The 15,650-nt window shown below is 53.4% G+C and overlaps 1 protein-coding gene across 2 annotated transcripts in view; it reads left to right on the top strand.

The window, feature by feature from the left end:
* The window catches only part of ACOT7 (acyl-CoA thioesterase 7), a 133,651-nt gene that overhangs the window by 103,046 nt on the left and 14,955 nt on the right, over nt 1-15,650 (top strand). For both annotated transcript variants that reach the window (XM_049877752.1, XM_049877753.1), the window contains exon 8: nt 8,647-8,831. In XM_049877752.1, coding sequence (XP_049733709.1) covers nt 8,647-8,831 — 185 coding nt within the window. The remainder of the gene's footprint in view (nt 1-8,646; nt 8,832-15,650) is intronic.

Genomic DNA, 15,650 nt, shown 5'->3' with positions numbered 1-15,650 from the left:
CCCACCCAGTTATTTTGTAGGAATTACAAGACCATGGTCAGAAAGGCCATATAAAAAGAGAAACCCATAGCCCTGCACATGCTTTCTGAGTTAAGTCAGCTTTGCCTGTAGAGCCACAAGAGTCCCTCGGTGCTGCCTATTACCGGCCACTAGCCACATGCGGCTATTTGGTCACTAGCCATGTGCTGTTGTTGTTGTTAGGCGCCGTCAAGTCGGTTCTGACTCATAGCGACCCTGTGCACAACAAAATGAAACACTGCTTGGTCCTGCGCGATCCTTACAATTGTTGTTATGCTTGCGCTCATTGTTGTAGCCACTGTGTCAATCCACCTCATTGAGGGTCTTCCTCTTTTCCGCTTACCCTGTACTCTGCCAAGCATGATGTCCTTCTCCAGGGACTGATCCCTCCTGACAACCTGTCTGAAGTATGTAAGATGCAGTCTTGCCATCCTTGCCTCTAAGGAGCATTCTGGCCGCACTTCTTCCAAGATAGTTTTGTTCGTTCTTTTGGCAGTCCATGGTATATTCAATATTCTTCACCAACACCGCAATTCAAAGGCATCAGCTCTTCTTCGGTCTTCCTGATTCATTGTCCAGCTTTCACATGCATATGATGTGATTGAAAATGCCATGGCTTGGGTCAGGTGCACCTTAGTCTTCAGGGTGACATCTTTGCTCTTCAACACTTTGAAGAGGTCCTTTGCAGCAGATTTGCCCACTGCAATGCATCTTTTGATTTCTTGACTGCTGCTTCCATGGCTATTGATTGTGGATCCAAGTAAAATGAAATCCTTGACAACTTCAATCTTATCTGCGTTTATCATGATGTTGCTCACTGGTCCAGTTGCGAGGATTTTTGTTTTCTTTATGTTGAGGTGTAAGGCTGTGGTCTTTGATCTTCGTTAGTAAGTGCTTCAAGTCATCTTCACTTTCAGCAACCAAGGTTGTGTCATCTGCATAACGCAGGTTGTTAATGAGTCTTCCTCCAATCCTGATGCCCCATTCTTCTTCATATACCCAGCTGCTCGTATTACCTGTTCAGCATACAGATTAAATACACCCATAAATAGGTATGGTGAAAGAATACAACCCTGACACACACCTTTCCTGACTTTAAACCAATCAGTATCCTCTTGTTCTGTCTGAACAACCGCCTCTTAATCTATGTAAAGGTTCCTCATGAGCACAATTAAGTGTTCTGGAATTCCCATTCTTCGCAGGGTTATCCATAGTTTGTTATGAGCCACACGTGTCTGTCAGTTTGTCGTACTGTGGGGGCTTGTGTGTTGCTGTGATGCTGGAAGCTATGCCAGCGGTATTCAGATACCAGCAGGGTCACCTATGGAGGACAGGTTTCAGCTGAGCTTCCAGACTAAGACAGATTAGGAAGAAGCACCCGGCAGTCTGCTTCTGAAAAGCATTAGCCAGTGAAAGCCTTATGAATAGCCATGTGTGGCTATTGAAATTTAAATTAACTTAAATAAAATTAAAAATTCAGTTCCTTGGTCACACCAGCCACACTGAAGTGCTCAACTGCCACCTGTGGACAGTGCCGATGTAGAGCATCTCTGTCATTGTAGAAAGTTCTGTTGGGCAGCATTGGCCTCTAGAACATCAACCTTGAAAACTCAGTCCCCAAACATCTCTCTCATTGGCTGTGGCTGGCCCCATGCCTTGTACTGGGGTTGGCCAGTGCTCTGGGACACCTAAGTTCTTCCCTGCCAGGCTGCTACCATGGTGTGCTAGCTCTTCCATCAACCCCAGTGCCGGAACTCCAGCGTGCCTGAGGGCCCAAGTTGGCATCTAGAATTCAGTGCAAAACCTCCCTAAGAAGCAACCTCTGCTCGTCAAAGTCGTTTGAGAGCCTCTGCTCACAGTCTGCAGGGAGGCACCTCCCAGACCTCTGTGGCCAAGTCCAAATTTGCCAAGTAGGGTGGCTTCTGAGCTTGCAGATGAGCTGTAGCCTTCTCCAGAATTCAGAAGAGGAATTTGATTTTAACTCCAACTCCCAAATTCAGATGGGAATCACATATTTGGAGCCACCAAATAGGAGACTGATAAAACCTACAAAATACAATTCAAACATGTCCCTTCATTTTTGGTTAGATACCCTTTTGATAGACAAAGTCACAGCAAGTGTTGGCATCCCAGACCCTCCGTGGAACAAGCTGGATGATTTCCATGCACCGCCATGGAGTGTCCTTTGGTCAGAAAGCCACCAGGCTCCCCCTGCCGTTGGCTGTGTGACTGCCAGCACCCCAGCCAGTGTTGCTTTAGACTTCATTTCTTTGCGCTGGGAACTTCATATGAGTTTTCTGATTCCCTTGCTTGAAACGTGGAAATGTAATGTTACGTAGGAGAAACGTACAATTCAACTTTTTTTTTAAATAATATTTCTCTGAGCTTCATAAAGTATTATGTTTCTTATTTTTATAGTCACTTGTGATTTAATGTCAGTAACAGGATGGTACCCAGGAAAACAATGAGCTGCCCTGAAATAGTCTAGTTTAACTTTCACCTAGGTAGTTGTATAGGTTTCCTCTGGCTGCTGTAACAAATTACCAAAAGCTTAGTGGCTTTGAGCCAGCACAAATTTATTACAGTTTCTTAGGTCAGAAGTCTGACATGGCTCTCACTGAGCTAAAATCAAGGTGTTGTTGGCAAGGCTGGGCTCCTTTTCTGGAGACTCTAGGGGAGAATCCATTCTTTGCCTTTTACAGATTCTGGAGGTCACCACATTCCTTGGCTCTGGGTTCCTTCCTCCATCTTCGAAGCCAGCAGTGCCACATCTGACTCTTCTCCCATAGTTGTATCTCCCTCTGCCTCCCTCTTCCAATTTTAAGGACCCTTATAATAATTTTTTTTTTTTTTATAATAACATTGGAAACTCTGGTGGCGTAGTGGTTAAGTGCTACGGCTGCTAGCCAAAGGGTCGGCAGTTTGAATCTGCCAGGCGCTCCTTGGAAACTCTATGGGGCAGTTCTGCTCAGTCCTATAGGGTCGCTCTGAGTCGGAATCGACTCAACGGCACTGGGTTTGTTTGTTTGTTTGTATAATAACATTGGTCCCACCCTGACAGTCCAGGATCATCTCTGCAACCTCAAGGTCTTTAACTTAGTCACACCAGAAAGTCCATTTTGCCGTGTAAGGTCACATGTTCACAGATTCCAGGGACTAGGGTGATTAAGGTGTGCCTGACCCAAGCCATGGTGTTTTCAACCATCTCATGTGCATGCGAAAGCTGAACAGTGAAAAAGGAAGACCGAAGAATTGACTCATTTGAATTACGGTTTCGGCCAAGAATATTGAGTATACCGCGGACTGCCAGAAGAACGGATCCGTCCTGGAAGAAGTGCAGCCATTATGTTCCTTACAAGCGAGGATGCCAGGACTTTGTCTTGCTTGCTTTGGACATGTTATCAGGAGGGACCAGTCCCTGGAGAAGGACATCATGCTTGGTAAAGTAGAGGGTCAGCGAAAAAGAGGAAGACCCTCAACGAGTTAGATTGACACAGTGGCAGCAACAGTGGGCTCAATCATAGCAATGATTGTGAGGATGGCACAGGACCGGGCTGTGTTTCGTTCTGTTGTATATAAGGTCACTATGAGTTGGAGCTGACTCAGCTTTAGTGGCACCCAACAACAACAGGGTCCAGGGACACCTGTGGGGCCATTATTCTGCTGAATTCAGTGGTTAATTAACCCCCCTGACAGAGGCAGGTGGGGCTCCGCTCATGTGCCACCTCTGCCTCTCAACCTCATGTGTCTTCCCCAACAACCCCGCGGGCAGAATGCTGGCAGGGACCCCAGGGGTGGGGAGGGGCTTCTGAGGCCTCGGTGTTTCAGGGCAGCGTGAGGATTTGCTCTCTCTCAGGCTTCCCCTACCGTGGACAGCAGGCATCTCAGGTGGAGGTCTGCGTTTGGGAAGACTTAGCAGAAAGGGTGGAGAGGCAGCCAGCCTCTGGTTTATCCCCACCTCGTGTCCAGTGGTTTGCACCAAAATGTGAGTCTAGAGGCTACCTTATGCATGGGGGCCTCTGGGACCTCGAGAGCACAGCTGGGCAGCTCCCACCTCTCTGACCAGGCTCATGGGTGGGGATGCTGAGCTATGATCCAGCTCAAGGCCTTCCCCTCTGGAAGGTCAATGGTAGAACCTTGTACCTGGTACAATTGTGAATCCCCTGGGACCCAAGGAGAAAGGGTGAGGGTGTTTTTAAGGTTTTGTTACCCCGAGTTCTTCATGAACTGAAAAGCTTAAAGCTCTTGTACCAGTGCTATAGCTCATTTTATTCATTAAGCAGCTTTGTGCCTGGTATAAATGTGTCTGGTGCAGAAAAAGGAAAACGTAGAGAGTGATTTGTTTTAAATGTCACTTCTGATTACGTTACTGGTGTGATGCTTTTTATCCCCACCAGTGTCCCAACCTGCAGCTCCTCCAAGAGGCTGACGGAGCACTCTGTGGCACGCTATCCTCTTGGGTTTGAGATGGCTTTTCCCTGGAGGGATTCTTAGTCAGAGAGGCACTCAGACCCCACCAGGAACCTACTGTCTTGGGCTTATGTCCACGTGACACAGTTAGTATGGGGAAGTGATACTGACATGGCAACAGAGCAAGGATGGAACCACATGGGTGGATGGTGTCTCCTTAAAAAATATGGAGGGAGTCACCACCACAGAGCCATCGATGAGGAGTCATCCTGAGCCCTCATTTCCAAACCCCCTTCACCTGCTGTGTTCTCTGAAGCTCGGTGCCTCCTGACACTGATTCTGACCCTGCATTGAGCCCTCAGCCGAGCGCTTCATATACACAGCCTTACTGCTCCAGCAACGTCCCAGAGACAGTGACCCTCGTGCCCATTTGCAGACACCCACAGCTGACGCCCCTGCGTACCCCAGATGCCAATCTGTGCAGTGCCTACCCGGGGTGGAGAGGGGCCTTGGAGTGCTCAGCTCAGAGGACTTTGCTGGCTGCCCAGAACACACAAGCCAAATTGCTGAGGCTGCAGTGCCTGTCAGTGGGTGGCCGCGTCCCCATCCAGCACAAGCCATGAACCACATCCCCGTGAGCCCCGGTAGGGCCACATGCAGTCAGAGACACATCCATCCCCGCCCTGGCTCAGCATGGCATTGGAGGTCTGCTCAGGGCAGTGGAGGGCTAGACCAGGCTCATCCTGCTTCTGGGTCGTCTGGGCCGGGCAGAGACCACAGCAGTCAGAGGGCCGGCTGGCGAGGGTGTGGCGCATACCCTCGAACTGAGTGCTCCGAAGTCAAGGAACCCATTCTGGAATGAGCAATGAGGGAGCCTCCCTGGCAGCTGCCCTGAAGGAGAGATACTGGAGCTGAGACCCTGGGTGCACAGAGGGTGCAGAAGCCAGGACAGGGGTGGGGGGCTGGGTATTTAGGGACAGAAGGAAGGCTGTGGAGCTGGGAGCTTCTGGTGGCTCAGGCTGCGAGGAGGCCTGTAGAGGCCGAGGTGTTCATCCCCATAAACTGTGACCTGTCCCTGGTAATCCAGCCACCCCCACACTTAGATGACGAATGGGCTGCTCTTTCTTGGGTCCTGAGGGGGTGGCGATGGTACAATGGCTGATGAGACTGGCAGAGGTAGGAGGTGAAGGGTTTGGGGCGAGTTTTCCTCCCACCTTGGAGCTGACAGGTACTGGCTAAGGCTGGAGTTACCCAGAAAGGCCAGAACAGGGCCCTTAATATGAGAGAGACCCGCTCCAAGAGGCATGTGCTCTGTGTCCCTCCTGGACACCTGGACGGAACCAAGCACATGAACGCAACTGGGATGGGTTTGCTGCCTGGGGACCCTGGGTTTGCAGTGGGGGCCGCCTCCTGAGGGGGCCTAGGAAAGAGGAGGTCATCAGTCACTTAGGGGCTTTGGACACTTGTCTTCTCTCCCGGTACCTGACAGTAGTCTTTTCAACCATCCATGCCTTACCTGCTTCAGTTTCTCTCCTTACACTTTCAGCTGATCAGTAACCCAGTTGAGTTCCTGGCTTTGCAATACGTCCCTGCAGCATGCCAGCCAGGATTAAAACACGAGCTTGTTTAGAACAATGACATTGCTTTCTCTCAAAAGTGAGAAAGTTCAGTTTCTGGTTGTAGTTGAAACTGCTCCCAGCTGTGATGAAGTCGTGATTGAACTCTGCCAGAAGTGGCCCTCCAAGCCAGCCTTCTCTTCTTTTTGTTGTTTCGTCTGATCCTCAAAGAATCAGCTGACGTAATTACGTGAAACCATTTTCGATTAAAGTTAGATGTTTCTTCAGATTTTTAGGACAGAAATTAAACTGTAACCAGCTGTGATTTTGCCTGGGTGGGAAAGGAGTATTTCCCTTGGAGAAAGCCAGTAAGCCAGTTACTGTGAGTGGACTCCAACTCATGGTGACCCCATGTGTGTCAGAGTAGAACTGTGCTCCGTAGAGTTTTCAATGGCTGATTTTTTGGAAGTAGACCTCCACGCCTTTCTTCCAAGGCACCTCTGAGTGGACTCGAACCTGGAACTTTTTGATAAGCAGCTGAGCACATTAACCATTTGCAACACTCAGAGGCTCCGGGGAGACAAGAAAGGGCATATTTTTCTATCATCCTCCAAAGAAATGGCCCATGTTCAATGATCCCTGGAATTTGCTCTCACTGGAACAGGCATCTTGGCCCTGTGGAAAGTTCTTGCTGATTTCCTCTAGTGGCTTGTGTCTGCTTCTTGGCTTGTGGCCCCTGAGTCTTATGTGGTCATCGATGAGAGTGGTGTCAGCTGGGCCTTTGGGGTTGGGCCAGAGTAGGAAGGAGGCTGAGATGCCATGGAGACCCTCATGTGACCCATTTTAGCTGGAAAGCAGGGCCCTGTGGCCCACCCTTTGTCCAGGGTGTAGTGTTTGGTGACCGTTGGCTGGATGCTTGGACATGACTCTCATGTCCCTTGCAGCTCACACATAGTACCATTTGCCGCTGGCCACACAGCTCCTCCCTTCCCACCCAGAAACGGCCATATGCAGCATGAAGCTCCCCCTGTAAGTATGAGGTTGAATATAACATGGAACATTCTGGAACTTTATAACATGGAATAACCTCTTCAACCTTTGGCCTGCCGGCATACTCACCCCTACCCCTAACATTCGTGGCATTATCTTCCACTTGCCGCCTTCCGGCTCTCTGAACATGTCTTGTCTGGATGGAGCTGGGCACCAAGGGCCCTGGCGGGTTGTGTCAAAAGGTCCTCTCAGTGAGCACTGCCTTGGGGAGTAGCCAGACTCGGGGGAGAGTTTCTTGAATTAAATGTTGTCAGTGGGAGGCGGTGGCAGCAGCTCTTCACCTGGAAAGCCCCATGGGTGGGTGCTGCCTCGTAGTCAACAACAGCATCATCTGTAATCAGAGTGACTGTGTGCTGAGTGCCCCACCACCAGGCACCCAGCTCAGCACTTTGCTTATTTCACTGAATTACTCTGAGGGATAGGCTCACTCATCCCTGGTTACAGGTGGAAAAGCTGGGCTCGGTGAGACTGAGGAACTATGTCAGAGAAGGGAGTCCAAGGCTGGGTGGTGGGAGGGAGCCCACGATTGGGTGGGTGGGCAAGGTGGAAGAAAACCTCGAGGTCAAGCAGCCATGGCCAGGATGGACATTCATGACCCAAGAACGTGTGCACAGAGCATTTGGGTTAGGGACAGCATTAGGGATGTCATCATGATCAACAGGGACAACCATGCCGGTGGGGGGAAGTGGTGAGCATCTTGGGATAATCTGACTGTATCGGTCAAGCGGGTCTACCAAGGAAAGGATCCTGGATGAGACTTGGGAAGAAAACTGTCAAGCAGCTCAGAGAAGGAGAGCCCTGTTCCATGGGCAAGAGCATACCAGGGAGATGACCACAAGGTCCAGAGGAATGAAATTGTAAAAAGACAGTCCTGTCCGATCTACCTGGAAGGAAAGTAGAGGAAGGGCTGCCGCTGTGGCTCCCAGGGTCTTTTTGGGTGGAAGTACAGACAGGGCTGGAGGTGGACAAATGACCGCAGACAACGTGACGGCCTGGCTAGCAGATGTCAGGCCAGCATCAGGGGTGTTGATACCTCGGAAGTTGGAGGCAAGCCCAGGAAGGAGGAAGGAGCTTCTTTAGCAATGCTCACGGCAACATGGTGGCTGCTCTCAGCTTTGGTGGTGTAGCTGGTACCTCCAGAAGGCACAGTAAAGCCAAAGGGTGGACAGTGCAGATGGCAGGTTTGGCCTTAACCTCAGCAAGGACAGAGCTATCTCACACCTAGAGATACTCAAAAGCAGATTGGAGGCTTGCCCCATGGAGGGGAGGGGTGACCCTGGAAGCATTCAGGAGTGCTGCCACTCCTGCCTAGGTGGGAGGCTAGAACCAATGGCCACCACCAAGGTCCCCTCCAACTCTCGATACAGATAATAAAAACCAACATCTGCTCAGTAGAAGAAAGTTCTCAGGCTACTAATGAAGCATTCTAATATTTTTCTATTTCAATTTCTTAGTAGTTATTAAAATTATTTGCTGCCTAACCAAGCATCTTTCATCGTACTTAACAACACTGACTTCCTGGCCCAGCCCCACCCCACCCACTCGCCCCCTCAAGAGTCCTGTTGTTGAGCTTGGGGCCTCTGTGACCTTTGCTCTCCCCCATGCTCTGCAGGGTGTGTCATCACCATTTCCGGGCGCATGACCTTCACGAGCAACAAGTCCATGGAGATCGAGGTCCTGGTGGATGCTGACCCCGTGGTGGACAACTCACAGCAGCGGTACCGGGCTGCCAGTGCCTTCTTCACCTACGTGTCCCTGAGCCAGGAGGGCAAGTCTCTGCCTGTGCCCCAGCTGGTGGTGAGTGTCAGCTCCGGCTGGTGTCCTCACAAACGCTCTGTAGGGTGGTGGGGGACCTGGGTCAGCATGCTCCAGAGGGAAATCAACCTCACAGAGCCCCGTTCTGTGCTGCTTTGCTTGGAATATCAGCCTGGCCTTGACCTCCCTTGGCTGGTGGCCTCAGGCTTCAGGGCAGATCAGAAGGAATGCCTCATAAGCTGCAGAGAGGCCTTATCTGCTCCCTCTCCTATGGGTTTGGGGTTGGAGGTTGTAGGATCAGGTCAACTGGACAGGAGAGACAGTTCCTGGAGGACCAAGGTCACACTTTCGAGGGTGGGTAGACCACGCCTTGGAGAGGCCCTGGATAGCAGCTACTCCCTGGTGTGTGAGGGCTGGAGTGAGGTGAGGACCACAGCCCCAGCGTGTGGCCCCCATCCCCTGCGAGGGCCTGGTGGGGAGCCAGAGGAATGGCCTCTCGGCCTTGGCCTCCCTCATATATGGACACAACCCTGGGGGCTGGGGGCCCTGGTTTTTTGGCCTTTCCTGCCTCGGTCAGCCAGGTCTGGCTCTGCCTGAGTGCAGAGAGCGTGGTGGGCCTGGCCATTGGGATGGTGTGCTATCCGCACACCCTCACGCACAGGCGCCTGGTGCTCGAGTTCACATTCTCTGAGCTTCTCCCAGTCGTTTGGAGCTGGTGGATCTCAGACCCAGGTGTGGCTTGGACCCCGGAGGGGTCACGGACACCCAGTCCAAACACCAGCTTCGGTATCTCTGTTGCAGGAATGGGGGTGTGCGGCCTCTGTTTCCTCATCCTGGCCAACAGCCAGGAAGTCTACAACCTGAGGTATAAAATTAGCAATTTCAGAAGCTGCTATTCTTAGTGGCTTTGACGAGCGTCTCAGTGCCGTTTTCTCACATCAGCCCAGTTGTGGAGGACTCGAGGAGGCTCGGGAGGGGTGGCCTTTCTAGCATTTTCTTAATGCGATAAAATGTTGACATTGACAAACATATAATGATTTCCCTTCCCCACCCCCACTCCTTCGTCGTCCCCCAGCGAAGAAAGGCCACAGTCCCACCCCCTCATTCCTACCCCGGCCCCCACCCAGTCCTGGCAATGCTTCCTTCATCCATGGGGGTACTCGCTATGAAATGCATGGGTCCCTGCTGTGTGCATCCCTGCCCTTAAGGAGCATGAAGGCAAATGGGAGTAGGGGGTGATATGAGACACGGGAGGAGGGTGCTTGTGGGAGGCCATCAGGCAGGGGAATGGCAGGATTCCCAGGGCTCCAGGACTCTGAGGGCCAGGCACAGGCCAGGGTGAGTCATGGCACAGGGTGGAGGGATTGAGAGACACTGAAGCTGTGATCCCCACAGTCTGGCAGTTGCTGCGAGCCCCTGCAAAAAGGCTTTTGGCTGGGGATGGGTCGGGGAAGATGTGTAGGGGAGATACTCATTGTGTGTTGGATGAAGAATGAATGAGTGAATGAAGACCAATGTCCATGCTAGGTTTTCCTGAGTCTACATGCATACGTACCCATTGCCTTTGAGTAGATTCCGACTCAGAGTTACCCTATAGGACAGAGTAGAACTGCCCCATAGAGTTTCCAAGGAGCACCTAGTGGATTCGAACTGCCGACCTTTTGTTTAGCAGCCATAGCACTTAGCCACTACGCCACCAGGGTTTCCTTCCTGAGGCTGGTGATGGCTTTGTAATAAGCTTCCCAAAATCCCTGGCAATGGAGATCCCGTAACGATCCTGTAGGAGTGTCCCAGTGCCCAGCCAGCTGACCCTCTTCCTGCTTCTTGGCCAGCCTCACATCAGCCCCGGGGGCTCCCAGTCTTCCCCATCACACTGTGAGGAACCCCCCCCCCCCAGCAAGGCCGAGTAACATATGGAAGGCCACACAGCCGGTTCAGGGGAGCCAGCGCTTGCTGTGAGTGGAGAAGTCGGGCCCCTCTCTAGCTGAGGCTTGTCCTGCATTCTCCTTGACCAGAACCTGTGCCTTTTTGGAGAACAGCCTGGGGAACCAGTGAAGAGGCCAGAGCCCCCATTTGGAGTCAGAGGCTGCCTGCCCCTCCAAGGAGTGAGTGGCCCGCAGGGTATGGCCAGGCTGTCCCTGCACCCTGACGGCCTGTGATTCCCAGATACTTTTGTGGTGGGTGCCCTGCCAGGCGGAGCCCTGCTTCAGGAATACCTTGCTCAGGTTCACGGCACCCCCAGTGTGCCTGTTTCCTATGCAGACCCCACCGCGTGGCCGCTTAGCCTCCTGGAGAATAACGTGTACTGAAAACCTTGGCAATAAACATACTGCATTTAAAACCTCATTTCTTCCCAAGGGCCGGAATGAGGCTCCACTTGCTTCTTCCTGTGACTGAGGATGGCTCCCTGGCTGGCTGGTCCTGGCTGCCCACAGACCCCCTGGTTCAGTGTGCAGTATAACGTCCAGCCCCCACTGAGGGCCATGGTGGCCACTAAAAGTGGTAGAAGGAGCCTCTACTGCCCACAGCATCCTTTTCTGGCCTCCTCCCTCCCGCAGCCTGCAGCTTTCCTCCCTTCACTGTCCCCATCCATGTGGTTGGGTTCCTACTCTTTGCTCAGCAGGTCCTGTCCTTGGGCTGTCGTGGCTCAGGCAGGTCAGGAGCTCCCTAAACAGTATGGCCTCTGCAGTGCTGTGGGCTGCTCAGTGGGCAGGGCTGGGATGGCTTCACAGAGGAGGTGATGGAGAATCTGGTCCTTGAGGACAGGAGGGTTTGACCAGGCTGAAAGGGAGGATAGAGAGGGATGGGGTGGGAGCCCTCCCAAGTACAGTGTAATCTTGCCTAATGCTTGGCTCCTGTCCCAGCCCAGTGACCTGGCTGTGGCCTGCGTCCATCTCTTGCTGGCTGTGGGGCAGGGCTCTCTGCCAGGGGAAAATCTCCCAGCCTTTATCCCCGGCCTGCCTCAGGGCTGCCCTAGCCCCTCTTCTCTACCTCCAGACATCTCCAGCCCCCAGCCTCCCACTGCAAACCCAATACGCCTTCACCCCTTGTCCTGTCTTCCTGAGTCCCTGCTCTGGCCACCTCCCTGTCAGGGCTTTGCAGCAGGCCTGCCTTCACTCCTGAGGGAGCCCCCTGGGCCCCCCTTGCCCCAAGCTGCTCTCCTGCTTCTGTGGTGCCTCAGCCCACCAGTCAGTCCACCTCAGACAGACCTGTCCCTGCACCCTTGGCAAATCTGCCTTCGTTCCTCATCTTCCACTCTCTGCGTCCTTGACCTTGGGGCCTACACATCTCTGGTCCTTGTCCTGGCTCTTATACCACTTCTTCTGGAAATTTCCCTGCCTGCCCTTCTTGGCCTTAAATGTAAGCTCCCCCAGCTTCTCTCCTGGACCCTCATCTGGTCTCCGTCCATATCAATGTCTCCGTTCTGAATACCAAGTCCCCTGAGTCCCCCAGCATCCTGGCTGACTCCTCCCATCACAGGCAAATTCCTTGAACTCACCCCCTCCCCGCACTTCTGGGACTCAGGCTTCCCCAGCTGCTCCCCAGGCTGCCCTCCACAGGGTGGCCAGATCCATGGACACGCTCATCACACTGGCCTCTCCCTGCCATGGCCAGACTGCTGGCCCTCGGTGCAGCCCATCCTCCATTGACATGGCCTCTGAAGTCCCCATGGCCTCAACGCCCCTGGCTACCCAAAAACCAAACCCACTGCTGTCGAGTTGATTCCAACTCATAGTGACTCATAGCGTGGCTACCCACGCTGCCCTAAAGATGGGGCTCTGATAGGTCCTGACCCACACCTCTTCTCCTTTCCCACTCTCTTGAGGGGTTGGGTCCCAGCCAGGGCCACTGGCCTCAGCTGTGCTCACTGCTGACGCCCAGTCTGACCCCTCCAGCTCCTCAAACCAGCTTGTCCCCAAGTGAACTCATTAATTCTCCTTCCCCAAGAACCCCCCTCCACCTCCTGTGCCCCTGCTCTCTGGGGAGGGGAGCGGGGGTACTGGGAACCTGCTGCTCCTCTGTCTACCCAGTCTCTAGGCCCCAGCACCATTCCCTCCCGAGTGGCCCCTACAGCCCCACGTCACTGCACCCCCTCTAGCACCCCCCTCCTGGATCCCATCTTAAGTGTTCCCTCCTCCAGCTACTGCCCTTGGTGACCCATTCCACACACTGTGGCCAAGGGAGCTCTTTAAAATCAAATTCCGATTCTCTCCCTCTCCTGCCTAAACCATAAACTGTTAATGGCTTCTCTGTGCCTGCGATGAGGCATCCCACCAAGCCAGCTTTCTCTCAGTCCTCAGACACCAAACACACTACTTCCCCAGGACCTTTGCATATGCTGTTCTTCTGCCTGGACCTCCCTCCCCTCTGATCCCCACGGAGCTGGCTCTGTCCTTTTCTCAAATACTTCCTCCTTAGAAGGGTCCTCCCTGGCCCTCTAGAGAAAGCATCACCTCCCCTCCACTCTAAGATGCCTTTCTGTCATTGTGATGTTTTCTTCACAGCCCTAAGCACCACCCAGAAGTGTCTAAAGCACGTGTCAGCTCAGTATCTGTCCTGGGCCACCCAGCACACAGTGGGTGGGACTCAGGAGTTGTCAGTGGAGCGGGCCATGGGCCCTTTGCTTACCTCCCAGCTGTGTCTCTCTCCACACCACCAGTGGATGCTCCCACTGTACAGAGTGGTGACCGCAGGTCCTTGGAGACCCTAAAGCCTCACCCCCACTGCCACAGGACATGCATGTACTGTCAGGGCACCTATATGTACAGGCGTGGTATCCTGCCACCTGGGTTCTAATTGGGGCCCAAAAACTTATCACCTGTGTGACCTCAGGCTTGTGCTTTGTGTGCCTTAGTTTCCTCTTTTGTAAAATGGTGCTGATACCTGCCACGTAGGATGGGTGAGGAATCAGTAAGCTGATTTACATAAAGTGCTCCCTGATAACCCAAACCAAACCCAGTGCCGTCAAGTCAATTCCAACTCATAGTGACCCTATAGGACAGAGTCGAACTGCCCCGTAGAGTTTCCAAGGAGTGCCTGGCGGATATGAACTGCCGACCCTTGGGTTAGCAGCTGTAGCACTTAACCACTACGCCACCAGGGTTTCCTGCTCCCTGATAAAAAAAAAATTTTTTTTTCCAAAAACCCAAACCAAATCTGTTGCTGCCAAGTCAATTAGAGGGAAGAGAACTAACTGTAAAAACAGGGGATATTAGATGGTAACAAGGGCCGTGAAGAAAAATGCCAGAAGTAGGTAGGTTGGCTGGGGGAGTGGGTACAGTTTTAAATAAGCTCCTTCCTGAGGAAGGCCTCATCATGGGGGTTGCTTTTGAGTCGGGGCCTGAAGTTGGGGTGGGAGGGAGCCATTTTGCACAGACCATTCCATGCAGAGGGCCCAAGGCAGGAGCTGACTACTGGCAAGGGAAGAAACACTGGGACAGTCACACACCAAGGCCACCAGCTGGTAAAGGATGGACTGGGGCCAGGACCTGGTCCTTCCACTACAGCAGCTGAGAGGGGCAGGGGTGTGCAGGGCTTGCCCCACTGGAAGGACGCTGCTCATCAGAAAGGCTTCCACATAGAAGCCAAAAGCGAGGTGTTCTGGCATGATCCACAGCATCAGCTGTCTCCAAGTTGTAAGGTGCTCCACTCCAGCCGAGGGGACCAGCAGCTGCTGCAGCCTGATGGATGCCCATTGATCAATTAGTTCGTTGTTGAGTCACTGTCGATGCCGCCACTGGGTTGTGCATTTCCCAGAACTCAGCCAGCTGGGAGAGGCCAGCGCCGCACGGGAGGGCCTGCAATCTAGGGGGTCTGGGAAGAGGAGGGCCACAGCGCCCCCACTCCCTGTAAGAGTCTTCCATGCCAGGCCAGTCTGCAGGGAGAGTGGCCTGTGGTCAAGGGCCCTTTGGGGCAAGGCCTCTGACCTGCACGGAGCCAGGTGGCAGTCCTGATGCCAGGCAGTCTGTGCACCTGGGGGGCGGCCTCCATCTTTCCAGAAACCTGCGACCTGTGGGGCCTCCTTGGGGAGGTGGGAGGGTGCTGGTGTATCAAAGGAGGGGAGTGGCCCATGGGGTGGTGGTACAGAAGGTGGTGGGAAAGAGTGGCCCCTTTGAATGAATCGGGCTGCATAATGGCCTGCCAGGGTCCTATGGATCCAGGCTGTTCCCTCTTGCTAATTAATGATGGCTTTGATTCCCCACTGAGGTGTCCCAGGTCCACCGCCTGTTGATGAAGATAGCTGTGATAGAGAGGGTTAGACAGACTCACTCACCTTGGTGGCGCTCACTGGGTCACCAGCTGTGCACGCTGTCGGCACACGTGTGCTCAGCAGTGTGCGTCCCAGCCGCTGGGGCCCTCCAGAAGGGCCGCACCGGGCCAGAAGCACCTTGGGTGCCCAGAGGTGTACGTGGGGGGGCACCTGGGTGGACGCCTGCCCCCCTCTCCCACTGTCAGCTCTTCTCCAGCCTCCTGCCTATTTTTAGCTCCATCCCCAGGGCGACTGACACTGAATGCAGCCTGTGTGCAGTGTTTCCTGATGAATATTGTATGTGGGGAGGGCCTAGTGCGAGCAGCCCCAGCTGCCAGCACTTTCCAGGCTCAGTACTCAAAGAGGCGGACATGGAGCAAGGGGCGCTCCAAGAACCAGGTCCGAGCCCTGCCCCTCAGCCTCCAACTGCACAGCCACATCACAGGGAAAGCTTTGGAGGCAAGTCTTTTCTCCCAAAACCCAAACCAAGGTGATGGCCACAGAGCCAGCCTCCCCCACCACAGAGGGTCTTGAGGCTGGATGCTGGAAAACCTCACTTTCCAGCTCACAAAGGGCTGGCATTAGTCCCCAGGACTGCCGAAACAAAGTGC

Source organism: Elephas maximus, chromosome 3 (genome assembly GCF_024166365.1).
Source record: "Elephas maximus indicus isolate mEleMax1 chromosome 3, mEleMax1 primary haplotype, whole genome shotgun sequence".
Lineage (NCBI taxonomy): Eukaryota > Metazoa > Chordata > Mammalia > Proboscidea > Elephantidae > Elephas > Elephas maximus.
Note: the sequence above shows the minus strand (reverse complement) of the source record. Positions and strands in the feature narration are given on the sequence as shown.